Raw genomic sequence first — 27,999 nt, 5'->3', positions numbered from 1 at the left:
ACAGCCTGTACTGTCTGCACGTACAGCCTATGCTTTCTGCCAGCTTAGTTCATATTTTGTGCCACTCAGGTGCTGCCCTCTGGGCCTGCCCAGGTCTGTGGGACGTTGGTCCCACACACACTCTCACTCTCTCAGAGGCCAAGCAGCAAGACACAAGACCTACTAGTTCTCTCCCTCTCGTGGGCATGGCCCTACCCGGGCCATGGGCACAACACACAAGCCTGTGTACCCACCACAGCATTACAAATAAAGTAAGAAGCCTCCGAAGACGTATCATTCACACACCCGCTTTCATCGCACCAAATAAATCTTGTTTCACAAGGCAGGGTGATCCGAAAGAGAAGAAACACTTTCATCATCACTATTCACTCCATCACTGTCTTGCCAGAGGTGTGCCCACACTACAGTTAAAATAACTGCAACACATCAGCACCTGTCCTTTAGAGTGCAGGCACTGTACTTCCCACCTCCAGGACTCAGTCCAACTAACTGGTTTCCCTGAATCCCTTCATAAATGTTACTTTGCTCACACTCCAACAGCACATCAAGTCCTAAAAACCATTCACCTCCATACACTCCTATCCAAGCCCCTCGCACACAAAACCTTTACATCCCCCCTTCCTTCCAACCATTCCTTGGACAACCCCTTCCCTGCCTTTCTTCCATTACAGATTTATATACCCTCCAAGTCATTCTAGTTTGTTCCATCTTCTCTAAATGTCCAAACCACCTCAACAACCCTTCTGCCCTCTGGATAAAACATTTAGAAACTTCACACCTCCTTCTAATCACAAAGCTACAGATTCTCTGCATTTTATTCACACCACAGTACCCTTAGATATGAATCTCCATTGCCTCCAGCCTTCTCCTTGTTGCAGCATTCACCACCCATGCTTCACACCCATAAGAGCATTGGTACCACTATACTCTCATACATTCTCCTCTTTGATTCCATGGTTAATGTTCTTTGTCTCCACAGACTCCTAAGTGCTCCATTTGCCTTTTCCCTCCCCCTCATCAATTCTATGATTCACCTAGTCTTTCACAGACCCATCTGCTGACAAGTCCACTCCCAAATATCTGAATACAATCACTTCCTCCATACTACCTCCCTCCAATTTGATATCCAATCTTTCATTACTTAAATTTTTTGTTATCCTTATCACCTTGCTCTTTCCTACGTTCACTTTTAATTTCCTTCTTTTTCATACCCATCTAAACTCGTTCACCAACCTCTGCAACATCTCTTCAGAATCTCCCAAAAGCAGAGTGTCATCAGCAAACAGCAACTTTGACAACTCCCACTTTGTGTTAGGTTCTTTATCTCTTTATCTCACACCTCTTGCCATCAATGAGCATTCACTTCTCTTACAAACCCATCTATAAGTATACTGAATCCCCATGGTGACATCACACATCCCTGTCTAAGGCCTACTTTTACTGGGAAATAACCCCCCCCCTCTCCTACATACTCTAACCTGAGCCTTACTATCCTCATAAAAACTCTTAATTGCTTTCAGTAACCTACCACCTATTCCATACATCTGCAACATCTGCCACATTGTTCTCCTATCCACCCTTTTATATTCCTTTTCCAAATCCATAAATGCAACGAAAACCTCTTTACCTTATGTATATGCTGCTCACCTATGTGCTTCACTGTAAACACTTGTTTACAGTGACACATATAGGTTTAAACTATCATATACAGTAGTCCCCCTGTATCCACGGGGAATATGTTCCAATACCCACCGTGGATACCCAAAACCCCAGATAGTATCAATCCCTATATATAAGTCATTTTTTGTTTATGTACATACCTATGATAAAGTTTAATTGATAAATAAAATAAGTCAAGAATTAGTAGTTTTTCACTGATAGAAAGCACTTCAAGGCTTCTCTTAGGCTTTGAAGAACTTGCAGCATCACTACTTTTGCTCTTTACCTGGAGTTTACCTGGAGAGAGTTCCGGGGATCAACTCCCCCGCGGCCTGGTCTGTGACCAGGCCTCCTGGTGGATCAGAGCCTGATCAACCAGGCTGTTACTGCTGGCTGCACGCAATCCAACGTACGAGCCACAGCCCGGCTGGTCAGGTACCGACTTTAGGTGCTTGTCCAGTACCAGCTTGAAGACTGCCAGGGGTCTATTGGTAATCCCCCTTATGTATGCTTGGAGGCAGTTGAACAGACTTGGGCCCCTGACAATTATTGTATGTATGTAGTGTATTTTAACTGCATCAATAATTTACACCACACTGTGCTACTTTTTTTGTGTATTGAGGTAAAGGGGGCTCACCATATGGGATCCTAGGATGCCTTTTTCAGATCACTTAATGCATATAAGACATCTAGTTATATTTATGGTTAGGTAAGATTTGTTAGGAAGCAGAACAATTGTTTCTTGACGTGGGTCTTTGTCTTATGATAACCTTCCACTAGAGCTTTGGTCATCTGAGGCCTGCTGGCTTACCAGCCCACACCTTTAAAAATTAAAATTATATGCTTATGGGAAGTGCTAATCCCATAAAGTCATCACCGCAGAATGGAAGACAATAAAAGTTTGGTCTACGGGAATGGATGGTAACTTCAATTCCATGGATCAAGAGCCATTCACTGGTCTAGATCTACTGGAGGTTATGTGGTACAGCTACTAGGCCCCTGTCATGGGTTGAGGTATAGGCAGCTGATGTTGTCATTTGATAAATAACCATTCTCGAAATATAAAAAGAAAAAAGTGTACTTATTTCTTAATTTAGAGGCTTATTTTCTTAGTATTTTTATTATTGTATTTTGGGTTATCTTGAGCAATATGGATCGACTAGTGTGACCCCTATAAGGCGCTCCTTCAGTTCATTTCGCCTTCAAACATTAATAGGTACGTCATTCCAGTTCTTCATAGTGGTATGAAATTAGTTGTGTCTGGCTGCAGGCAGTGAAGGTTATTACTTACTAATCAGTGTTCACCTTCCCTGGTGCCATGTTGAACTCCAGACAACAATATATACTGTATTCTCTGTCTCTCTCGTAAAACTTAAGCTGAGGCTGGTAATATACACCTTCAGAAAAGATCGTTGGGCAAATTAAGTCTTTTCATAAAAGTTGCGTCATAATATTCGTAAGTGATGGCATGTTAAAGTTAACTTATCATTTGTCGCCTTGTATGTCTATCTTGTTATGTGGAGAATATAATGTAAATTCCATATAGTAACACGATATAAAAATGATATCAACCAAAATAAGCAAAATCATCTTATCTCTAACCACTTTGGTCCTGCACAACAGCTGGTACAGTAGTTATTTTCAGACAGTACTAACACTGCCAAATGTATGCTTGTAAAATACCCACCAATAATGTTGAATAGTGTTATAATCTTCAATATGTCTAAATGTTAACATAAAAAAAAAACAGAGTAGAGCTTACCACCTGTGAACAAGGGAACCCGCTTCATTTAGACTTAGAGCGTCCAGCTGGCAAAATCTTTGGAGCCATTATTAACCCTTTCAGTGTCAGTCCTGTTGTATAACGACTTTGAAGCAAGAGTCGGTTCCGTAGTCTGATGCCATGAGCTCAGCTCACTCAGTTAAGCTGTGAGCAGGAAATTTGGGCCTCGATATGAGAGAATGGGTCTATGAAATAAGTGTACATCATATAAAGAAAATCCTGCAGCACGCAGTGCATGATGAGAAAAAAATTGCAACCACGTTTTTGGTTTGAAACAGCAACTTTGCGGTGTATTTCCTATAGTTTTTATGGTTGTATTCTTGGTTTCATGGTTTCATTTGATAGAATGAAAGATATATTACAGAAATAGAGATGATTTTGATTAGTTCAGGACTGACAATAGCTTGAAATTGAGCTCAAATCATTGGAAATGTTCAATTTTTGCAAATATTCTAGAGTCCAACTGGCCAGTCTAATGCACATTTAGGAATGCACTGACATAATTTATACAATTATTACAATAATGCAATAGTCTGCATAACACTAAATCTTCTATTTTTTGTGTGAAAAAAATTAAAGATGAAAAGCAAACATAATATATAAGAGGGGCCTGGAAACATGGCTAAGGAACAGAGGAAATGTTTATTTACTGCAAAGAATGTTTACATTGTTTATTCTGGACACTATTGTCAAACTGGAAATTGTTGAATTTTGTTCAAAATTGGGTAGTTGAATTAGGTAAATAGGTAGTTTCTTGCACTCAATTAATAGAAAAGAAGGAATACTAGCGAAATCGCTATGAGTTTGGTCGACTGGAACTATGGTAGTGGCCAAAAATAGAATGTAAAATGGGCAAAATTGCCGATGCATAAATATAGCCAAGATCACTAACTTTGGGAGACCTCAATTCCATAAGTTTTCTATCAAATTTCGTACTTTGTTTCATTACTTCTGGGAAAAAAGATTCTCTAACATTTCATAAGATAAAATATGTTTTTTTTTTTTAAATTCCTCGACCCTGAAAGGAAGTCTGAGAGCAGGGGTCTCAACACCGAAAGAGTTAAGCAAAATTAACGATAACTGAAACTGTTGAAACCATATTCATGGATATGGAGGTTCTACTGTAGTTTAAACTAGCATATATTATGTGAGCAATACAGCTAGGCCTAAAAACTGCATATACAGTACACACATTACTTACATTAAAATATTTTCATCCTTAACTTACAGTGAGTGGTGAATATATTTATTGTAGGACTGAATAAATGAAAAATGGGTATACAGTGGTACCCTGAGTTTCAAACTGCTCCCAAACTCAACCAATTATGTAAGTGTATTATTGTAAGTGCTTTTGTAAGTGTATGTTTGGGGGTCTGAAATGGACTAATCTAATTTACATTATTTCTTATGGGAACAAATTTGTTTGGTAACAGCACTTGAACAGCCTTCTGAAATGAAGAAAGTTTGAAACTTGGGGTACCACTGTAATTGAAAAAAAAACCCACTGTATTAGCAAAATGCTATAAAGTGAAGACTGCCTGGAGAGTCCATAATAAACAATATAGACATTCCTGTCACTAAAACAAAAATTTTCTCTGTTCATTAGTCACATCCCCAGGCCTCTCCTATATTACATTTTTTTTTTTCAGATAATAAAATACAACCAGGAAAGATTGGTCATGGTTTACAGCATCCCAATAATTGAATCAGACCTACAGTATTAAAAACCCATGAAACAGACTGGGGGTTGTAGGAGGCCTAATCTGTCCCCTAGAATATTGGCAAAAATAGAATATTTCAACTAATTTGAGCTCAATTTCAAGCTACTTCCAGTTCTGAAATCCATCAATATCATCTCTATTTCAGTAACATATCTTCCATTCTATCAAAGGATGCCAAGAAACAGCCAATAAAACCATAAAAATCATCTTGAGAAAACACTGCAAAGTTGCTATTTTAAAGCAGTCACACAGTCACAGTTTTTTTTTTTCCCTATCACACAGTGCATGGGGCAGGATCTTTTATACATGGTGCACACTCACCTCACAGACCCATTCTCTCATATCTAGGCCAAAATTTACCACTCACAGTGTATTTGAGTGAGCTGAGCTCATGATGTAGAACTACATCAGGGACCCTGGCCTCAATGATGTAGTTCTACATGCCAAACAGGTAAAAGGTCATGTGTAGAAGGGCCACAAAATAGAGAGGAGAGTAAACAAAAAAGGCCAATGAGAAAGAGAGACTAGTGACAAAACACTGAAAGTGTTGGATAGAGAGGAGGACATGGGAGTAATTATGTACAACATACTGTCACCAGATAACATTAATACAATTTTAAGGAACTCATATGCTCTACTGGCAAACTTCAAAACAGTTTTCAGATCTAATGGGTGGTAAAATGCTAAAAAATAAAAAAATAAGAATGATGCGATGCCTGCATAAGAAAACCTATATAAAATAGAAAAAAGTCCTGAAGGAATGCTATAAAATTTATGAAACAGCAAAATTGAAATACTTATGATGGCTGTCAGAAAGAGAAGATATTAAAAGCACACACAAAATCATAAATAAACATGGAAAAATATAAACCTTTTAGAACCATCACCTGAGAACAAAAGGCCATAACTATAAATTGAAGAACAAAGCAACACCAGTGGTGGATTATTGGAATAGGACAAAAGAAGAGGCAATTAATGCTACAACCACTAGAATATTTAAGAAATTACATGATACAGTAATCAGTAAAGATTGGACACCACAAACAAAGCTTCATCAACAAATAAGCAATTACAAGGATTTTATTTACAATCTACCTGGCAGTTTTGTTTGTTATTAAAAGGGAAAGAAAAGCAAGAGTAAAGAGAGGGCAGAGATATGTACCAAACTGTATGTATAAAAGGATTATATTGTTGATTTTCATTTGAAGTACAGTGGACCCCCGAGGAATTTGTCATGATGTTCTCGATGGTCTTCGTTGGGGTTTCTAGGGATGTCTCGTGAGCCTTGCACTTCGTGAATTTCGACTTTCGGCAACTTTTTTGTCAAAATATAGCCTCGCATTTTGTGATTTGCCTCATCATTCGTCGATCGTATGGAACACGTCCGAGCGGCCTCCCAGTGGCCGTGCCCACACAAAGGTTCCCACATACACCATTCAGAGTCAGTGTGGCACTGTTTCTCAATGAGTGATCATCAACCCACGTGTTCATACGATAAATTTCGTAATAATCCATTGTTTTTTGTGCTTGCAACTGCTAAATAAGCCACCATGGGCCAAAAGAAAGCTCCTAGTGCCAGCCCTTTGGTAAAGAAAGCGAGAAACATGATAGAATTCAAGAAAGAACACACCAGCCAGGGTGCTTCCCCACACACACACCAGCCAGGGTACTTCCCCACACATGCACCAGCCAGGGTACTTCCCCACACTCACCAGCCAGAGTACTTCCCCACACAAACCAGCCATAGGGTATTTCTCCACACACACCAGCCAGGGTATTTCCCCACACACACAATTTTTTTTAAGTGGGACTTGCACATGAGTGAATAGATTTATCAAAGTTAATTGCTTGGGAAGCACTGAAAATTAGGTTGGGCAAATATTGTTAGTGGGATGGTTTGTGAAGGACCTGCCTAGTATGGGCCAACAGGTCTGATGCAGTGTTCCTGCTTTATTTTCTTATGTACACTAGCCAGGGTACTTCCCCACACACACCAGCCAGGGCACTTCCCCACACACCAGCCAGGGCACTTCCCCACACACCAGCTAGGGTACTTCCCCACACACCAGACAGGGTACTTCCCCACACCAGCTAGGGTGCTTCCCCACACAAACCAGTCAGGGTACTTCCCCACACACATGATTTGATTTGAGTGGGACTTGTGCATGAGTGAACAGAATTTTTTTTTTTTTCAACAAGTTGGCCGTCTCCCACCAAGGCAGGGTGACAAAAAAAGAAAGAAAATCCCCAAAAAGAAAATACTTTCGTAATCATTCAACACTTTCACCTCACTCACACATAATCACTGTCTTTGCAGAGGCACCCAGATACAACAGTTCAGAAGCATATATAAAGATATATAACATATCCCTCCAAACTGACAATATCCCAAACCCCTACTTTAAAGAGCAGGCCTTGTACTCCCCATTTCCAGAACTCAAGTCCGGCTATATAAAAATAACCAGTTTCCCTGAATCCCTCCACAAAAGTATTACCCTGCTCACACTTCAACAGCTCATCAGGTCCCAAAAACCATTCATCTCCATTCACTCCTATCTAACATGCTCACATATGCTTCCTGGAAGTCCAAGCCCCTCACCCATAAAACCTCCTTTACCCCCTCCCTCCAACCTTTTCGAGGACGACCCCTACCCTGTCTTCCTTCCCCTACAGATTCTTTTTTTTTTTTTCAACAAGTCGGCCGTCTCCTACCTAGGCAGGGTGACCCAAAAAGAAAGAAAATCCCCAAAACGAAAATACTTTCATCATCATTCAACACTTTCACCTCACTCACACATAATCACTGTTTTTACAGAGGTGCCCAGATACAACAGTTTAGAAGCATATATAAAGATACAATATAAAAAGTGACCTGAAATAATATAATACACTCCCTATAGAAAATAATATCAGGGGCCCCAATTATATATATACCATCCTTATTACACATCCCTCCAAACTGCCAATATCCCTAACCCCCTCCTTTAAAGTGCAGGCATTGTACTTCCCATTTCCAGAACTCACGTCTGGCTATATAAAAATAACAGGTTTCCCTGAATCCCTTCACTAAATATTACCCTGCTTACACTCCAACAGCTCATCAAGTCCCAAAAACCATTCATCTCCATTCACTCCTATCTAACACGTTCATGCACGCTTGCTGGAAGTCCAAGCCCCTCACCCACAAAGCTTACTTTACCCCCTCCCTCCAACCTTTTCGAGGGCAACCCCTACCCTGCCTTCCTTCCCCTACAGATTTATATGCTCTCCAAGTCATTCTACTTTGAGCCATTTTCTCTACATGATCAAACCAACTCAACAACCCCTCTTCAGCCCTCTGGCTAATACTTTTATTAACTCCACACTCCAAATTCTCTGCATAATATTTACACCACACATTGCCCTTAAACAGGACATCTCCACTGCCTCCAGCCACCTTCTCGCTGCAGCATTTGCAACCCAAGCTTCACACCCATATAGAGTGCTGGTACCACTATACTTTCGTATATGCCCTTCTTTGCCTAAATGGATAACGTTTTTCTGTCTCCACAGATACCTCACCACTCACCTTTTTTCCTTCATCAATTCTACGGTTAATCTCATCCTTCATAAACCCATCCGCTGACAAGTCAACTCCCAAATACGTATCTGAAAACATTCACTTCTTCCATACTCCCTCCCTCTAATGTGATCTCCAATGTGATATCCAATTTTTCTTTATCTAAATCATTTGATACCCTCATCACATTACTCTTATATATGTTCACTTTCAACCTTCTACCTTTACACACCTTCCCAAACTCGTCCACTAACATTTGCAACTTTTCTTCAGAATCTCTCATAAGCACAGTATCATCAGCAAAAAGTAACTGTGTCAACTCCCATTTTGTATTTGATTCCCCATAATTTAATCCCACCCCTCTCTCCAACACCCTAGCATTTACTTCTTTTACAATCCCATCAATATATATATTAAACAACTATGGTGACATTACACACCATTGTCTAAAACCTACTTTTATCAGGAAGCAATCTCCCTCTCCTACACACCCTAACCTGAGCCTCGCTATCCTCATAAAAACTCTTTACAGCATTTAGTAATTTACTATCTACTCCATATACTTGCAACATCCTCCACATTACTCCCCTATCCACTCTATCATATGCCTTTTCTAAATCCATAAATGCAATGAAAACTTCCCTACCTTTATCTAAATACTGTTCATATATATGCTTCAATGTAAACACTTGATCTACACATCCCCTACCCACTCTAAAGCCTCCTTACTCATCCGCAATCCTACTCTCTGTCTTATTCTTTTAATAATAACTTTACCGTACACTTTTCCTGGTATGCTCAGTAAACTTATTCCCCTATAATTTTTAAAATTTCTTTTGTCCCCCTTCCCTTTATATAAAGGAACTACACATGCTCTCTGCCAATCCCTTTGCATGGATTGATGAAGCCACTGCATGGCACAATGTTTCCTCAACTTGTTGGTTCTGGAAATATAAACGCATATGCAGCATAATGTGATCCTTTATTGAAAACGTTTCGCCCACACAGTGGGCTTTCTCAAGTCACAAACAGATCTACCTGGGGTGGAAGGTACAAGAGTATTTATAGTCAGGTTCAGAATGCTGAGGTCTGACTATAAATACTCGCATACCTTCCACCCCAGGTAGATCTGTTTGTGACTTGAAAAAGCCCACTGTGCGGGCGAAACGTTGTCAATAAAGGATCACATTATACTGCATATGTGTTTATATTTCCATTGTGTCGGTATTTTATACCATTTATTTCCATTGTTGGTTCTCTGAACCATTCTTCTACATGAGACTTCAATAAAGGTAAGTGTGATATTATTGTAAACAATAATAACATCTATATTTAATCTATAAAAAATAATTTTTGTTAATACTTGGGTGTTTGGAACACAAGAACATTAGAAAGGAGGAACACTGCAATAGGCCTGTTGGCCCATACTAGGCAGGTCCTTCGCAAATTCAACCCACTAACAGAATAAAAGCTACCCAAGCAGTAAGCTTTGATAATTCTATTTGCTCATGTGCAAGTCCCACTCAAATTCAACCCCCTCACTCATGTATTTATCCAACCTAAATTTGAAACTTCCCAAGGTTTTAGCTTTGATAACCCTACTAGGCAGCTAAAACCTTGGGTAGTTTCAAATTTATATTGGATAAATACATGAGTGAGATGGGTTGAATTTGAGTGGGACTTGCACATGAGTAAATAGAACTGTCAAAGCTTATTGCTTGGGTAGCTTTTATTCTGTTAGTGAGTTGGAATGGATTAATTAGATTTACATTATTTCTTATGGGGAAAATGGTTTTGACATTCGTGAATTTCGACTTTTGGCAGACTTTCTGGAACGGATTAATCACGAAACTTGGGGTCCACTGTACTGAGTTGTGTTTAACCCTTAAACGGTCCAAACGTATATATACGTTCACGCGCGTAGCGCCCCAAACGTATATATACGTTTTCTTTGTCATTCATTCAACATTGCCACAATAAGCCTGAGTCACCTAGACATGAGAGAATGGGTGTGTGCACTCACTGTGTTCCATATTAAAATAATTGGGGATGCCTGGGTACCATATGCTCTTTTTTCCTTTTAAAAGAAAAGATTTCTTTTTTCCTCAAAAAATTTGGGGCGCTACGCGAGTGAACGTATATATACGTTTGGACCGTTTAAGGGTTAAATAAAAATTTATGAACTGTTTAGAATATGATCACATTCTTTTGGTTATATCACATACATAACCTGGAAACACTAGTCCAGCATTTTTTCAGCCCCATGGTTGCCAGACTGGAAACATTCAACTGTACTGTATTTCTCCATATCACTATAAAGCAATGTATAATTCTAAAATATTCATTATATAGTACATCAAATATCAGAATGCAATGTACCATATAAAAATACAGAAGTCCAATAAAACCTTACATGTACCTTGCCCCGACCAAAGGATATCTTATTGTATCCTGTGGGTCCAGTGGGCTGATGGCCAGTGCTTTCCAGAGCAACAAAATCATCCACATGGAGCGATGGGGGCCGAGAGGTGTTGGGAGGGCGAGAACGAAATGGATCACTCCTCATATTCATCCCTCGATTGAATGAACGTCCCCGCATAGGAGCAACTGTAGATGAAAATGTCAAGATTAACAAATGAAGAAATTATGAATCTTTATTCATATCACTGTCAATATAAGAAGTTGTATATGAGATTTAACAATAAAAAAAAGCTTAAGTGCACTGTAATCACAAAAAACCCCTCATGTCATTTAAAGTCTAAGATTTTTTTTTATCAAATTCCATGAATGTAAACAAAAATTTTAAGAAAAACATAACTCAACTATATTTGTTGTATTAAAAAATTATGAGATGCAGTATTCTATTCAAGGCTATATTTTGCTGATACCAAAAAAGCTTTCAAGGCAAAACAACCTCAGTCTACTCTTTCTTGGAGTTTCCATATCTACATTATTTTTTAACACATTGGCCATCTCCTGCCAAGGCAGGATGACCCAAAAAAGAAACATTTTCACCATCATTCACACACAATCACTGTCTTTAAAGAGGAGCTCAGATACAACAGGTTAGATGTCAAGTAAAATGTCACGACTAATGTGACATTTTATTGTGGCAACATTTCGCTCTCCAGGAACTTTATCAAGCCGTTGCAAACAATACATGGACACAGGGTATATAAAAGTTTCGAGTGAGGTGTAATACTAGTGGTAGTAGTAGTAATAATAATATTAGTTGTAGTAATAGTAGTAATACAATATGGTAGAATAATCAACTTGTACATGAATAAAAGGTTATAAAAGCTATAACTTGGGTAGCATAAAAATAGGTTAGACAAATATTTCTGTTGGAGGTTGGATTAGAGAAAGCCTGTTTCAGTGTTCCTCCTCTGTAACGTGCTTGTGTAGTATTAGCAAGAGAGACTATGTGATGGCAAGGTTTACTGTTTTCAGGAGGATTCTCGCTAAGACTTCAGAGATGATGAAGCTGCCTTTGTTTTGTTTAACTGTGTTAGAAACAGCGATTAATGCTGATTCAAGGCACTTGCATCTGCGGAAATTAATTTCTTTGATCACTAATCGGGTGTCCCTGAATTTTATGAGATGATTAGTGGAATTTTGGTGTTGTACGCAGGCATTGTTCAAGTTATCGTTCCTACATGCATTAATGTGCTCATTGAGGCGTGTTTCGAGGTTTCTTGCTGTTTCACCTAAGTAAATCCTGTTACAGCCTCCACAGGGTATAGTGTAAACCCCCGCACTGACTGATTCATGGTGCTTGGATTTTGTCCTGGTTAGTTCCTTTACTGAAGTCCTGGAAGCGATGGTAACTCTTAAGTGTTAGCTTGTGCTAGTACTTTAGAAATGTTCAGTGCAACCTGGCTGTTGGGAAGAATTATAACTTTGTTAGGAGTGGTGTTGGAGTGTGGAGAATTAATGATCTGAAGAGCTCTTTCCTTGCAGTCGTTGATTTCACATTAGTTGCATTTGTGTCCTTTTACTTAACACACTGTTGGTAATTCTGCCAATATTAATACAGGTTAGATGTCATTCCAAACACCCAATATTCCAAACCCCTCCTTTAACCCCTTGACTGTCGCAACCCAAAATCCTGAGGTATCTCCTGGTGTCGCAAAATTTCCAAAAAAAAAGAAAAAAATTATTTTTTCTTATGAAATGATAGAGAATCTTTTCCCGATTGTAACGACACCAAAAGAATGAAATTTGATGGGAAACTGACAGAATTATGCTCTCGTGAAGTTAGCAACCTCGACTATATTTACGAATCGGCGATTTCGCCCACTTTGAGCCCCATTTTCGGCTAATTCCACTGTTCCAGTCGACCAAACTCATAGCTATTTCTTTAGAACTCCATTTTTTCAATCGATTAAGTAAAAGAAGCTGCCCATTTACCTATTTCAACTACCCAATAACGTGGTCAGAAATTTGCAGTTTGGCCAATTTCACGAAAATTAAAAAATATGACAATTTCAAAATAAGGTCCAGAATGAACAATGCAGACATTCCTGGCTCTAAAGTAACATTTTCTATGTTCATCAGTCACATCTCCAGGCCCCTCTGATATTACTCTTGCTTTCTATTCTGAATTTTTATTCAAACAAAAAATAAAAGATTTACTGTTATGTAGACTACTGCAATATTGTAATAATTGTACAAATAATGTCAACCCATTCATGGCTGCATATAAGAATGGCTACTCGGACATTTATTGGAAAATGACATCATTTGTTTACTTTTGAACATCGGCAAAAATCAAACATTTCCCCTACTTTGAGCTCCATTTCAAGGTTCGTTTCATAGTAAATCTATTTCTGTAACATGTTTTCCATTCTATCAAATGAGACCAAGAAAACGAAATACAACCATAAATACTATACCAAAACAGACCACAAAGTCGGCCTTTTAATAAAAAAAAAAAAAACATTTTTTTTTTCTCATTATGTACTGCGTGCTACAGGATTTTTTATATGGTGCATACTGACCACACAGACCCATTCTCTCACATGTGAGCCTACCAGCTTTCTCCTACTTGATTTGAAGCCACTAGAGTATACAGTGGACCCCCGGTTAACGATATTTTTTCATTCCAGAAGTATGTTCAGGTGCCAGTACTGACCGAATTGGTTCCCATAAGGAATATTGTGAAGTAGATTAGTCCATTTCAGACCCCCAAACATACACGTACAAACGCACTTACATAAATACACTTACATAATTGGTCGCATTCGGAGGTGATCGTTATGCGGGGGTCCACTGTATATAAGTCAAAAATGGTGGCTCGTAAGATGTACAAATATGACCGAAACAGTCAAAGGGTTCAAGTGCAGGCATTGTACTTCTCACTTCCAGGACTCAAGTCCAGCTAACTGGTTTCCCTGAATCCCTTCACAAAATATTACCCTGCGCATGCTCCAACAGCTCATCAAGTCCCGAAAACCATTTTTCTCCATTCAATCCTGTCTAACATGCTCACACATGCCTGCTGCATGTCCAAGCCCCTTGCACACAAACCCTCTTTTACTCCCTCCCTCCATTCTTTCCTAGGATGACCCCTACCCCTCCTCCTATATTTATGTTTTACAATTAATTTATCTATACTTAGCTTATTAACCTTTTCAGGGTTTCCGATGCACTAGTACGTCTTACACGCCAGGGTTACTGACGTACTAGTACAGTGGACCCCCGCATACCGTTGGCATCACATAACGTTAAATCCGCATACCGCTACATTTTATCGCCAAGATTTTGCCTCGCATACCGCTAAAAAACCCGCTCAACGCTGTTCGTCCGAGACGCGTCTAATGTGCACCCTTAGCCAGTCTCACATGTTCCGCCGGTGGCATTGTTTACCAGCCAGCCTCCGGGGTAACATCCAAGCATACAATCGGAACATTTCGTATTATTACAGTGTTTCTGGTGATTTTATCTGCAAAATAAGTGACCATGGGCCCCTAGAAAGCTTCTAGTGCCAACCCTACAGCAATAAGGGTGAGAATTACTACAGAGATGAAGAAAGAGATCATTGATAAGTATGAAAGTGGAGTGCGTGTCTCCGAGCTGGCCAGGTTGTATAGTAAACCCCAATCAACCATCGCTACTATTGTGGGCAACAAAAAGGCAATCAAAGAAGCTGTTCTTGCCAAAGGTTTAACTGTGTTTTCGAAACAGAGATCGCAAGTGATGGAAGATGTTGAGAGACTCTTATTGGTGTGGATAAATGAGAAACAGATAGCAGGAGATAGCATCTCTCAAGTGATCATAAGTGAAAAGGCTAGGAAGTTGCATGAGGATTTAATTAAAAAAATGCCTGCAACTAGTGATGATGTGAGTGAATTTAAGGCCAGCAAAGGTTGGTTTGAGAGATTTAAGAGGCGTAGTGGCATACATAGTGTGATAAGGCATGGTGAGGCTGCCAGTTCGGACCACAAAGCAGCTGAAAAATATGTGCAGGAATTCAAGGAGTACATAGAAACTGAAGGACTGAAACCTGAACAAGTGTTTAATTGTGATGAAACAGGCCTGTTTTGGAAGAAAATGCCAAGCAGGACCTACATTACTCAGGAGGAAAAGGCACTCCCAGGACATAAGCCTATGAAAGACAGGCTTACTTTGTTGATGTGTTCCAATGCTACTGGTGATTGCAAAGTGAAGCCTTTATTAGTGTATCACTCTGAAACTCCCAGACCGTTCAGGCAAAAGAATGTCCTCAAGGAAAATTTGTGTGTGCTGTGGAGGGCAAACAATAAGGCATGGGTCACTAGGGACTTTTTCTATGACTGGTTACACCATGTATTTGCCCCCAATGTGAAAGATTACCTAACTGAAAAGAAATTAAAACTTAAGTGCCTCCTGGTGTTAGACAATGCCCCTGGTCATCCTACAGACGTGGCAGAGCGACTTTATGGGGACATGAAATTCATTAAGGTGAAGTTTTTGCCTCCTAATACCACTCCTCTCCTGCAGCCCATGGACCACCAGGTTATTGCAAACTTCAAAAAACTGTACATAAAAGCTCTGTTTGAAAGGTGCTTTGTAGTGACCTCAGAAACTCAACTGACTCTAAGAGACTTTTGGAGAGATCACTTTAATATCCTCAATTGTGTAAACCTTATAGGTAAGGCTTGGGAGGGAGTGACTAAGAGGACCTTGAACTCTGCTTGGAAGAAACTGTGGCCAGAATGTGTAGACCAAAGGGATTTTGAAGGGTTTTAGGCTAACCCTGAGAATCCTATGCCAGTTGAGGAATCCATTATGGCATTGTGAAAGTCCTTGGGGTTGGAGGCTAGTGGGGATGATGTGGAAGAGTTGGTGGAGGAGGACAATGAAGAACTAACCACTGATGAGCTGATAGATCAACTTCAACAGCAAGAGGCCAGACCTGAGGAAACTGGTTCGAAGGAGGAGTTTACCTGGAGTTTACCTGGAGAGAGTTTCGGGGGTCAACGCCCCCGCGGCCCGGTCTGTGACCAGGCCTCCTGGTGGATCAGCGCCTGATCAACCAGGCTGTTGCTGCTGGCTGCACGCAAACCAACGTACGAGCCACAGCCCGGCTGATCAGGAACTGACTTTAGGTGCTTGTCCAGTGCCAGCTTGAAGACTGCCAGGGGTCTGTTGGTAATCCCCCTTATGTGTGCTGGGAGGCAGTTGAACAGTCTCGGGCCCCTGACACTTATTGTATGGTCTCTTAACGTGCTAGTGACACCCCTGCTTTTCATTGGGGGGATGGTGCATCGTCTGCCAAGTCTTTTGCTTTCGTAGTGAGTGATTTTCGTGTGCAAGTTCGGTACTAGTCCCTCTAGGATTTTCCAGGTGTATATAATCATGTATCTCTCCCTCCTGCGTTCCAGGGAATACAGGTTTAGAAACCTCAAGCGCTCCCAGTAATTGAGGTGTTTTATCTCCGTTATGCGCGCCGTGAAAGTTCTCTGTACATTTTCTAGGTCGGCAATTTCACCTGCCTTGAAAGGTGCTGTTAGAGTGCAGCAATATTCCAGCCTAGATAGAACAAGTGACCTGAAGAGTGTCATCATGGGCTTGGCCTCCCTAGTTTTGAAGGTTCTCATTATCCATCCTGTCATTTTTCTAGCAGATGCGATTGATACAATGTTATGGTCCTTGAAGGTGAGATCCTCCGACATAATCACTCCCAGGTCTTTGACGTTGGTGTTTCGCTCTATTTTGTGGCCAGAATTTGTTTTGTACTCTGATGAAGATTTAATTTCCTCATGTTTACCATATCTGAGTAATTGAAATTTCTCATCGTTGAACTTCATATTGTTTTCTGCAGCCCACTGAAAGATTTGGTTGATGTCCGCCTGGAGCCTTGCAGTGTCTGCAATGGAAGACACTGTCATGCAGATTCGGGTGTCATCTGCAAAGGAAGACACGGTGCTGTGGCTGACATCCTTGTCTATGTCGGATATGAGGATGAGGAACAAGATGGGAGCTAGTACTGTGCCTTGTGGAACAGAGCTTTTCACCGTAGCTGCCTCGGACTTTACTCTGTTGACGACTACTCTCTGTGTTCTGTTAGTGAGGAAATTATAGATCCATCGACCGACTTTTCCTGTTATTCCTTTAGCGCGCATTTTGTGCGCTATTACGCCATGGTCACACTTGTCGAAGGCTTTTGCAAAGTCTGTATATATTACATCTGCATTCTTTTTGTCTTCTAGTGCATTTAGGACCTTGTCGTAGTGATCCAGTAGTTGAGACAGACAGGAGCGACCTGTTCTAAACCCATGTTGCCCTGGGTTGTGTAACTGATGGGTTTCTAGATGGGTGGTGATCTTGCTTCTTAGGACCCTTTCAAAGATTTTTATGATATGGGATGTTAGTGCTATTGGTCTGTAGTTCTTTGCTGTTGCTTTACTGCCCCCTTTGTGGAGTGGGGCTATGTCTGTTGTTTTTAGTAACTGAGGGACGACCCCCGTGTCCATGCTCCCTCTCCATAGGATGGAAAAGGCTCGTGATAGGGGCTTCTTGCAGTTCTTGATGAACACAGAGTTCCATGAGTCTGGCCCTGGGGCAGAGTGCATGGGCATGTCATTTATCGCCTGTTCGAAGTCATTTGGCGTCAGGATAACATCGGATAGGCTTGTGTTAATCAAATTTTGTGGCTCTCTCATAAAAAATTCATTTTGATCTTCGACTCTCAGTCTGGTTAGCGGCTTGCTAAAAACTGAGTCATATTGGGACTTGAGTAGCTCACTCATTTCCTTGCTGTCATCTGTGTAGGACCCATCTTGTTTAAGTAGGGGCCCAATACTGGGCGTTGTTCTCGATTTTGATTTGGCATAGGAGAAGAAATACTTTGGGTTTCTTTCGATTTCATTTATAGCTTTTAGTTCTTCCCGCGATTCCTGACTCCTAAAGGATTCTTTTAGCTTAAGTTCGATGCTTGCTATTTCTCTGACCAGTGTCTCCCTGCGCATTTCAGATATATTGACCTCTTTTAGCCGCTCTGTTATTCTTTTCCGTCGCCTGTAAAGGGAGCGCCTGTCTCTTTCTATTTTACATCTACTCCTCCTTTTTCTTAGAGGAATAAGCCTTGTGCATACATCGAGTGCCACCGAGTTAATCTGTTCTAGGCATAAGTTTGGGTCTGTGTTGCTTAGTATATCTTCCCAGCTTATATCGGTTAGGACTTGGTTTACTTGGTCCCACTTTATGTTTTTGTTATTGAAGTTGAATTTGGTGAATGCTCCCTCGTGACTAGTCTCATTTTGTCGGTCTGGGGCTCCACGCATACATGTCTGAACCTCAATTATGTTGTGATCTGAGTATATTGTTTTTGATATGGTGACATTTCTTATCAGATCATCATTGTTAGTGAATATGAGGTCTAGTGTATTCTCCAGTCTAGTAGGCTCTATTATTTGCTGGTTTAAATTGAATTTTGTGCAGAGATTTAAAAGCTCGTGAGAGTGTGAGTTTTCATCAGAGCTGCCTCCTGGTGTTATTACTGCAACAATATTATTTGCTATATTCCTCCATTTTAGGTGCCTTAAGTTGAAATCCCCCAGGAGCAAGATGTTGGGTGCAGGAGCTGGAAGATTTTCCAGACAGTGGTCAATTTTTAACAGCTGTTCCTGGAATTGCTGGGATGTTGCATCCGGAGGCTTGTAGACTACCACAATGACTAGGTTTTGGTTCTCGACCTTTACTGCTAAAACTTCCACTACGTCATTTGAGGCATTAAGCAGTTCTGTGCAAACAAGTGACTCTGCAATGTACAGGCCAACCCCCCCCTTTTGCCTGTTCACTCTGTCACATCTGTATAGGTTGTAACCTGGGATCCATATTTCGTTGTCCAAGTGATCCTTTATGTGGGTCTCAGTGAAAGCCGCGAACATTGCCTTTGCCTCTGCAAGCAGTCCACGGATGAAAGGTATTTTGTTGTTTGTTGCTGGCTTTAGACCCTGTATATTTGCAAAGAAGAATGTTATCGGACTGGTGGTATTGTTGGTACTGGGGAGAGAGAAATTGAAGAAATTGCCTACTACAAAGATTAAGGAAATCTGTGCAAAGTGGCTTGAAGTGCAAACCTTCATGGATGAAAATCACCCTCACACAGCTATTGCAAGCCGTGCTGGTGACTATTACACTGACAATGTTGTGAAACACTTTAGGGAAGTCATAAAGGAACGAGAGGTACAGGCCACTATGGACAGATATGTTGTGCGACAGAACTCCAGTGACTCTGAAGCTGGTCCTATTGGCATTAAAAGAAGAAGGGAAGTAACCCCAGAAAAGGACTTGACACCTCAAGTCTTAATGGAAGGGGATTCCCCTTCTAAACACCAACACTCTCTCCTCCTCCCATCCCATCAATCATCACCAGATCTTCAATAAAAGTAAGTGTCATGTAATTGTGCATGCCTTTTTCAGTTTGTGTGTATTAAAATTAATATTTCATGTGGTAAATTTTTTTTTTTCATACTTTGGGGTGTCTTGCACGGATTAATTTGATTTCCATTATTTCTTATGGGGAAAATTCATTCGCATAACGATAATTTCGCATAACAATGAGCTCTCTTGCACGGATTAATATCGCTATGCGGGGGTCCACTGTACGTCAAACACGGTACCTCGTAAGATGTGTATATATGTGACCAAAACAGTCAAAGGGTTAAACAACCATGGTGACATTACACATCCCTGTCTAAGACCTACTTTCACTGGTAAGTAGTCTCCCTCTCTTCTACACACCCTACCCTGAGCCTCACTATCCTCATAAAAACTCTTTACAGCATTTAGTAACTTACCACCTATTCCACATACTTGCAACATCTGCCACATAGCTCCCCTATCCACTCAATCATATGCCTTTTCTAAATCCATAAATGCAATAAAAACTTCTCTACCTTTATCTAAATACTGTTCACATACAGGAAGGCCCCACTTATACGGCTGGTTAGGTTTCAGGCTACCGCCGTAAAGCGGAAACCGCCGTAAAGTGGAACACCCTTTTTTTCCACTTACAAATGCATACAAACACTAGATAACAAGTTTACACTAACATATATTAAGTTAGCAATAGAACCAGGCATCAAAAAACAATAAAAAAGTACAATACACACATAGTGCACTCATTACTTACCTTAAAATATTTATAGTCTTAATCTAGGGTGAGACAAGTAGTATTTATTGTAAGAAATCAAGTGTGGTATGTATGGTAGTCAGCCAGGCTACCATATCAGGCCATCCCACCCACACATACAATTCTATGATATTTAAGCATCCCAGAGCGATAAAATGTATATACAGTTCACTCATTACTTACCTTAAAATATAGGGTGAGATGAGTAGTATTTATTGTAAAAAATCAAGTGTGGTATGTATGGTAGTCAGCAGGGCTACCATACCAGGCCAACCCACCTACACATAATATTCTTATTACATTTAAGCATCCCAGAGCGATAAAATGTATATACAGTTCACTCATTACTTACCTTAAAATATTTGTAGTCTTAATGTAGGGTCAGGAGTAAGTAAATGAGATAAAACGAATAAATGAGAGAGAGAAAGAATGAGTGCATGAGAGAGGACAGGCGCAGAGTTACGTCAACAAACCAGGCAAAGGTAAGTTTTGTAAACAAAGTGTACACGTCTGGTTTGTGTACAAGTTACATTGTGTACAGGTTGTCTCTACATTGATACGGTAGAATAAATAAAGAAGAACACTCCCATTCTCATGTAACATCATTTTGAGAAGAAATGATGCTCTGAGTGAAGGCAATGGAAATAAGTCACTCTGACTTTTTTGGGTTATCCTAGGTTCTCTACACATATGTTGTTATGTATGATAATCTATGTAACTGTATTTGTGTATACCAGAATAAACTTACATACATACGAAAGGAATAATTTTCTACAGTTACCCCCAGTAACACATTTTCTCTTATGTTAGATTAGAGAAAATGTTATTCTTGGCATCACTTGTACAAGTTATCTGGGTACCACATAGTTAGTAAGTAAGTAAGTAAATTTATTCAGGTATACACAAATACAGTTACATAGAATTATCATACATAGCAGCATATGTGTAGAGAACCTAGGATAACCCAAAAAAGTCAGACAGAGTGACTTATTTCCATTGGGGTCCTTTCCAATATTTGTTTATTTATTCTTTTGTAGGGTGTATTTATCATCTTTTTATGTTATGTATCGTGTTTATTATATAATTTTGAAAAAAATATCATAGATGGATTAATGAAAATGTGTATATTAACGTAATATACAACATTTAATGAGACTCGGTGATTATTATTATTATTATTATTATTATTAGCATTTCTAATATGGCGTCACTTGTGCAAGTCGTCTGCTACCACATCTCATATTTATGTTTATTTATTCTATTGTGGGGTGTATTTATCATCTTTTTATGTTATGTATCGTGTTTATTATATAATTTTGAAAAAATATCATAGATGGATTAATGAAAATGTGTATTTAACATAATATACGACATTTAAATGAGACTCGATGATTATTATTATCATTACTAATATGACGTCTGGAGACATAAGACACTCTTACTGATTTTAATGTGTACCTGCATGCCAGCACAGTATGTAAGTTTATTTAAGTACAGGTATACATAAGTATAATTATCAGAGTATATATAAAATATGAAATAACTTTTAAAAACATTTGAAATTTTTGAGTTTCCAGACAAAATGGAGAGACTTAGTGCTTACTGAGCTCACGAAGAATGTAAACAAACAAGGTGGGGCGCGGTGACCGTATTAGAAAGTCAGGTGGGGGGAGCCGTATAGCGAGTTTTGGTCATAATTTGAAATGACCATATTAGCGGAACGCCGTAAAGTGAAATGCCGTAAAGCGGGGCCTTCCTGTATATGCTTCAATGTAAACACTTGATCTACACATCCCCTACCCACTCTAAAACCTCCTTGTTCATCTGCAATCCTACATTCTGTCTTACCTCTAATTCTTTCAATTATAACCCTACCGTATACTTTTCTTGTTATACTCAGTAAACTTATTCCTCTATAACTCGCCTAACGATATTCGTTCTCGGGTACCAATTAATATCGTTAGATGAGGGTCCACTGTAGTTGCTTATATCTCACCCGAACTTCCTCCTCCCTTAGTTTATACACTTTCACCTCCCTCTTACTTGTTGTTGCCATTTTCCTCTTTTCCCATCTACCTCTTACTCTAACTGTAGCTACAAGTAAATAATGATCCGATATATCAGTTGCCCCTCTATAAACGTGTACAGTATTAATGGCAAAAAAAAATCTTTTTAGCCTGTAATGTTCAGAAAAAAAAAAAATATTTTTTCATAAGAAATTTTTTTTTTTTTTCTGAAAATTTTTCGACCCTGAGAACATGTCTGGGAGAGGGCCTGTCGACCCTGAAAGAGTTAAAATACAGTTCACGCTTTGATTTCCAATTTCTAAATTTTTATCCCCATACCCGTCCTGTACAAAAAAAAAAGTTTCATAATCACTACTGTATCTATAAAATTATTAGTTCTTACCAAAAGGTCTGCCTCTCTTGTCTGGTCTTATAACACCTGCACTATGCTTGTACCTGGGGGAGCCTTTACATAGCTTCTGTGGAGTAAGTGCTTGTGAGCCCTGACCCTTAACCAGTTTGTGCAATGTTCCTAACAGGTCATATTCTCCTGCATACTGACGGCAGGTTTCAAGTAAATTTGTTGGCACCTGTTAAGAAGAAAGCACAAGAGATATTACCCCTTCATTATATTATGAAAAAATATATAATAAACTCACTGGTTTTATATTCAAAGTACTACTGTGAACATAAAACTCAGTTTCAAGAATTGCTTATTATTTATTATCACAAACAGTTAGTCTTTTATAATTATATTTTAAACACTATCTCCTAGATCCACCATAGTTAAAAGTATGTAAGATTGGTTACTTCATAAAAATCTCTCAGCTGAAAGTGTGAAAAGAATGACGAAGAGACATGAAGTTAACTAGCATGCTTCAACACTTTATGCTGTAGTGTATAGTTTAGTCTCATCTATACATTAACAGAACCTACAGTATGTGAATACTAATTAAGGACATCATCTGTGATTATACAGTATAGCATACATTTGGCAGATTTGAATAATTTACAAAACACTAGAACTGTAGGGTAAGTCAGAACTTTAATCATAAAATATTGCTAACATTAATAATTCAAAGCCATCACAATTTCCAGCAAATTTAATGTGTTGCTACTATGAATTCTAACTGCAGATACCATGACATATCTACTGCCCTATTACAGACAGTTTAAAGTTCTAGCACGAAAGAGAGACCGTGATAGTCTATGAAAAACGACAGAGGATGGCGGAGCTGAGATATCTTTAAATTATATAAGTTATACTCCAGCAGAAGGAAGAACAAGTGTTTAGCTATGTAATTATGTTCCATCAATATACAGTCAAACTAATTTTCATGCTGGATTTTAGAACTAGCAATATATTCTGAAAATCTGAATCATGCTGGCCTTCAGAACTATCAATATACAGTGGACCCCCGGTTTACGATCAGCTCCCAATGCGACCAATTATGTAAGTGTATTTATGTAAGTGCGTTTGTATGTGTATGTTTGGGGGTCTGAAATTAACTAATCTAATTCACAATATTCCTTATGGGAACAAATTCGGTCAGTACTAGCACCTGAACATACTTCTGGAATGAAATAATATCGTAAACTGGGGGTCCACTGTATTTTGAACATTATACAACTAAGCATGAAGCAACAGACTCCAAAATATATCTGATTCAATGATGTCAAAACTGAAATACTGTACCATCTATAAAATTTCCAGTGACAAAATCCTGTACTATATTAATTTACCATTTCTGAGTGGTCAGCATCTTCATATACAGGTGGTACAAGCCAGAAGGAAGGAATCTCTTCATCTGCAACAGCAATAGTCCACACAATCCTTGATGCAAATAGTGATTGCAGCGTTTCCATCTCGGGACCCACAGGCTCAGTCAACTCTACGTGGTTTCAACAAGAGAGAAAAACAATAAAAAATCAGGTTACTGTACGGGTTAATATTTTTTGCTATTTCAACACTAGACATATTAAAATTATGAAAGAAAAACAGACTTGGATTTTAATTCTGTACAGTGTGGTGTTTCCTTTACCAATACTGTATTGTTATTCCACCATTACACAGTGCTAATTGTTTGCAGACAGCAATTTAAAAAAAATGGAGGTTTTAATGGGAGTAAAGAGAGTAGTGCAGACTGAAACTGAGGCCAAATTGCAAGATATTTAAGCCAGAAGATATAAAAAATAAGGGGAAAATGATTTTTTTTTTCAGAAAACTGAAATACAGTCCTTGTTCAAGCAATAAGGCAGTGAGTGTGTTTACATGGACACTATCCTATACTTTGTCACTGAACTTAAATGCTTTAAACTCCACATCTTGCGACTGTGTTGGTGTGCAGGAACACATTAAAATCACTAAGAGTGTGAAGGGGTTCAGGGAAACCGGCAGGCCGGACTTGAGTCCTGGAGATGGGAAGTACAGTGCCTGCACTCTGAAGGAGGGGTGTTAATGTTGCAGTTTATAAACTGTAGTGTAAAGCACCCTTCTGGCAAGACAGTGATGGAGTGAATGATGGTGAAAGTTTTTCTTTTTCGGGCCACCCTGCCTTGGTGGGAATCGGCCAGTGTGATAATAAAAATAAAATAAAGAGAGCGTTATTAGTCTTGAAGACGCCATATTAATTTTACGTTATAATAAACACGCTATGTCGGGTTGACGGAGTGAACAAAAACCATTCGGGTCCAGACTGGTAACAACAACAACAACAACTGGTTTGTTTACAAAACTCGGTGAACTTTCTACACTCTCATGTACTCATCTTGTTTACTCATCTCTCACTCTACATTAAGACTATAAATATTTTAAGGTAAGTAATGAGTGTACTGTACAGTGAACCCTCAACCAACGATATTAATCCATTCCGAAGAGCTTATCTTTAGGCGAATTTATCATTAGTCGAATTAATTTTCCCCCTAAAAAGTAATGGAAATCCAATTAATCCGTTCCAGACACCCAAAAGTATGAAAAAAAAAAAATTCACATGAAATATACATTCTCCTACACAGAAAAACAAAGATACATGCACAATAAATACTGTACTAAATGAAGAATAAATGATACTTACCTTTATTGAAGATGTAGTGATGATTGATGAGATGGGAGGAGGGGAGATGGAGGTGTATTATTGTTTGGAAGGGGAATCCCCTTCCATAAGGACTTTAGGTACCAATTCCTTTGCCAGGGTTACTTCCCTTCTTTTTTTAATGCCACTGGGAACAACTTGAGAGTCACTGGACCTCTGTCGCACCAAAAATCTGTCCATAGAGCTCTGTACCTCGCGTTCCATTTAGATTTTCCTAAAATGGGCCACAATATTGTCATTGTAAAAGTCACCAGCATGGCCTGAAATAGCTGTGTCGGGGTGATTTTCATCCACAAAGGTTTCGACGTCAACCCACTTCGCACAAATTTCCTTAATCTTTGAAGAAGGCAACTTCCTCAATTTCTCTCTCCCCTCCTCTGAAGCAATTTCCTCAGCTGTGGTCTTTTGCTGTTGCAGATGCTCTTGCAGCTCATCAGTGGTTAGTTCTTCATCATCATCCTCCACCAACTCTTCCACATCCTCCCCACTAACCTCCAACACCATGGACTTCCCCAATGCCACAATAGATTCCACAACTGGCATAGGCTCCTCAGGGTTAGCCCCAGACCCTCCACAATCCCTCTCTTCTACACACTCTGGCCACAATTTCCTCCAAGCAGAGTTCAAGGTCTTGTTAGTCACTCCCTCCCAAGCCTTACCTACAAGGTTTATGCAACTGAGGATACTAAAGTGATCTTTCTAAAAGTCTCTTAGGGTCAACTGAGTGTCTGAGGTCACTTCAAAGCACTTTTGAAACAATGCTTTGGTGTACAGTTTTTTGAAGTTTGAAATGACCTGCTGGTCCATGGGCTGGAGGAGAGGAGTGGTATTAGGAGGCAAGAACTTCACTTTTATGAAGCTCAACTCCCCTGAAATTTGCTCTGGCAAGTCTGAAGGATGAGCAGGAGCATTGTCTAATACCAGGAGGCACTTTAGGTCCAATTTATTTTCCAGGAGGTAATTTTTCACAGTGGGGCTAAACACATGATAAAACTAATCATAGAAAATGTCCCTAGTGACCCATGCCTTACTGTTTGCCCTCCACATCACACACAAATTAGCCTTGATGACATTGCTTTCATTTTTTTTTTTTTAGTGTCTATGTACTCCTTGAATTCCTGCACATATTTTTCAGCTGCTCTTTGGTCCGAATTAGCAGCCTCACCATGCCTTACCTCACTGTGTATGCCACTATGATTCTTAAATCTCTCAAACCACTTTTTGCTGGCTTTAACCCTTTGAGGGTCCGTCCCGTAGATCTACGGCTTTACGTTCAGGGTCCAAACCGTAGATCTACGTCATGAGCATAGCTCACTCTGATGAACTGTGAGTGGTACACTTGGGCCTAGATATGAGAGAATACATCTATGTGGTATGTGTGCACCACATAAAACAGATCCTGCAGCACGTTGTGTATAATGAGAGAAAAAACTGAAATCATGATTTTTCTATTAAAACAGCGACTTTCCAGTGTTTTTTTGTATGTTTTTTATAGTTCTATCTGCGATTTCTTGGTCTCAATTGATAGAATGGAAGACATATTACAGAAAGAGATGATTTTGATTGGTTTTAGCATTGGAAATGGCTTGAAACTGAGCTCAAAGTAGCAGAAATGTTAAATTTTTGCCGATATTCAAGAGTAAACAAACGACCTCACACGTCTAATACACGCCAGCTGGTGGGTCTAATATGCATTCACAAATATGGTGATGATATTTATACAATTATTACAGTTTTGCATAACAGTAAATCTTCTATTTTTTGGTGTGAATAAAAATTCATTATGTGAATAAAAAATCAAAATGGAATTTATTTGTAAAGCCTCAAAATGTAACTAATGAACAGAGGAAATGTTAGTTTAGTTCCAGGAATACCTACATTGTTTATTCTGGACCCTATTTTGAAATTGGAATATTTTGAACTTTGTGTTAAATTGGCCAAATTAACAATTTCCGATCACTTCAATTTGTAGTTGAAACAGTTGACTTGGCGATTTCTTGTGCTCAATCGATAGAATAGAAGTAATACTAGTGAAATAGCTAAGAATTTGGTTGACTGGAATAATGTAATTGGCCTAAAATGGGAGTCAAAGTCGGCAAAATCGCCGATTCGTAAATATCGCTGACACATCAAAATTCGCGAGAGCATAATTTCGTCAATTTTCCAGCAAATTTCGTACTTTTTGTTTTATTACCTTCACAAAAAGATTCTCTACCATTTCATAAGAAAAAATAACAAATTTTTTTTTTGGAAAATTCTTGGACACTGGGGCACCACTTCAGATTTGGGCCTTGGACCCTGAAGGGGTTAAATTCAGTAACACCACTAGTTGCAGGCATTTTTTTAATTAAATCATCATGCAACTGCCTCGCCTTTTCACATATGAATGATTGAGAGATACTATCTCCTGATATCCGTTTTTCGTTTATCCACAACAACAACAGTCTCTCAACACCTTTGAGTACTTGCGATCTCTGTTTCGAAAACATGCTTGCACCTTTCGCAACAACAGCTTCCTCGACTGCCTTTCTGTTGGCCAAGATAGTAGTGATGGTTAAT

The 27,999-nt window shown here is 39.3% G+C and overlaps 1 protein-coding gene across 4 annotated transcripts in view; it reads right to left on the bottom strand.

The window, feature by feature from the left end:
• The window catches only part of vir (VIR_N domain-containing protein), a 195,245-nt gene that overhangs the window by 12,655 nt on the left and 154,591 nt on the right, over positions 1 to 27,999 (bottom strand). For 3 of the 4 annotated variants that reach the window (XM_070083923.1, XM_070083912.1, XM_070083931.1), the window contains 3 exons: positions 24,092 to 24,240; positions 22,752 to 22,938; positions 11,136 to 11,329 (listed from right to left, as the gene is read on the bottom strand). In XM_070083923.1, coding sequence (XP_069940024.1) covers positions 11,136 to 11,329; positions 22,752 to 22,938; positions 24,092 to 24,240 — 530 coding nt within the window. The remainder of the gene's footprint in view (positions 1 to 11,135; positions 11,330 to 22,751; positions 22,939 to 24,091; positions 24,241 to 27,999) is intronic. The other variant, XM_070083916.1, reaches the window with a different exon arrangement.

This window comes from Cherax quadricarinatus, chromosome 1, assembly GCF_038502225.1.
Source record: "Cherax quadricarinatus isolate ZL_2023a chromosome 1, ASM3850222v1, whole genome shotgun sequence".
NCBI lineage: Eukaryota > Metazoa > Arthropoda > Malacostraca > Decapoda > Parastacidae > Cherax > Cherax quadricarinatus.
The sequence above is the reverse complement of the archived record's forward strand: the minus strand, read 5'-3'. Positions and strand labels throughout refer to the sequence as shown.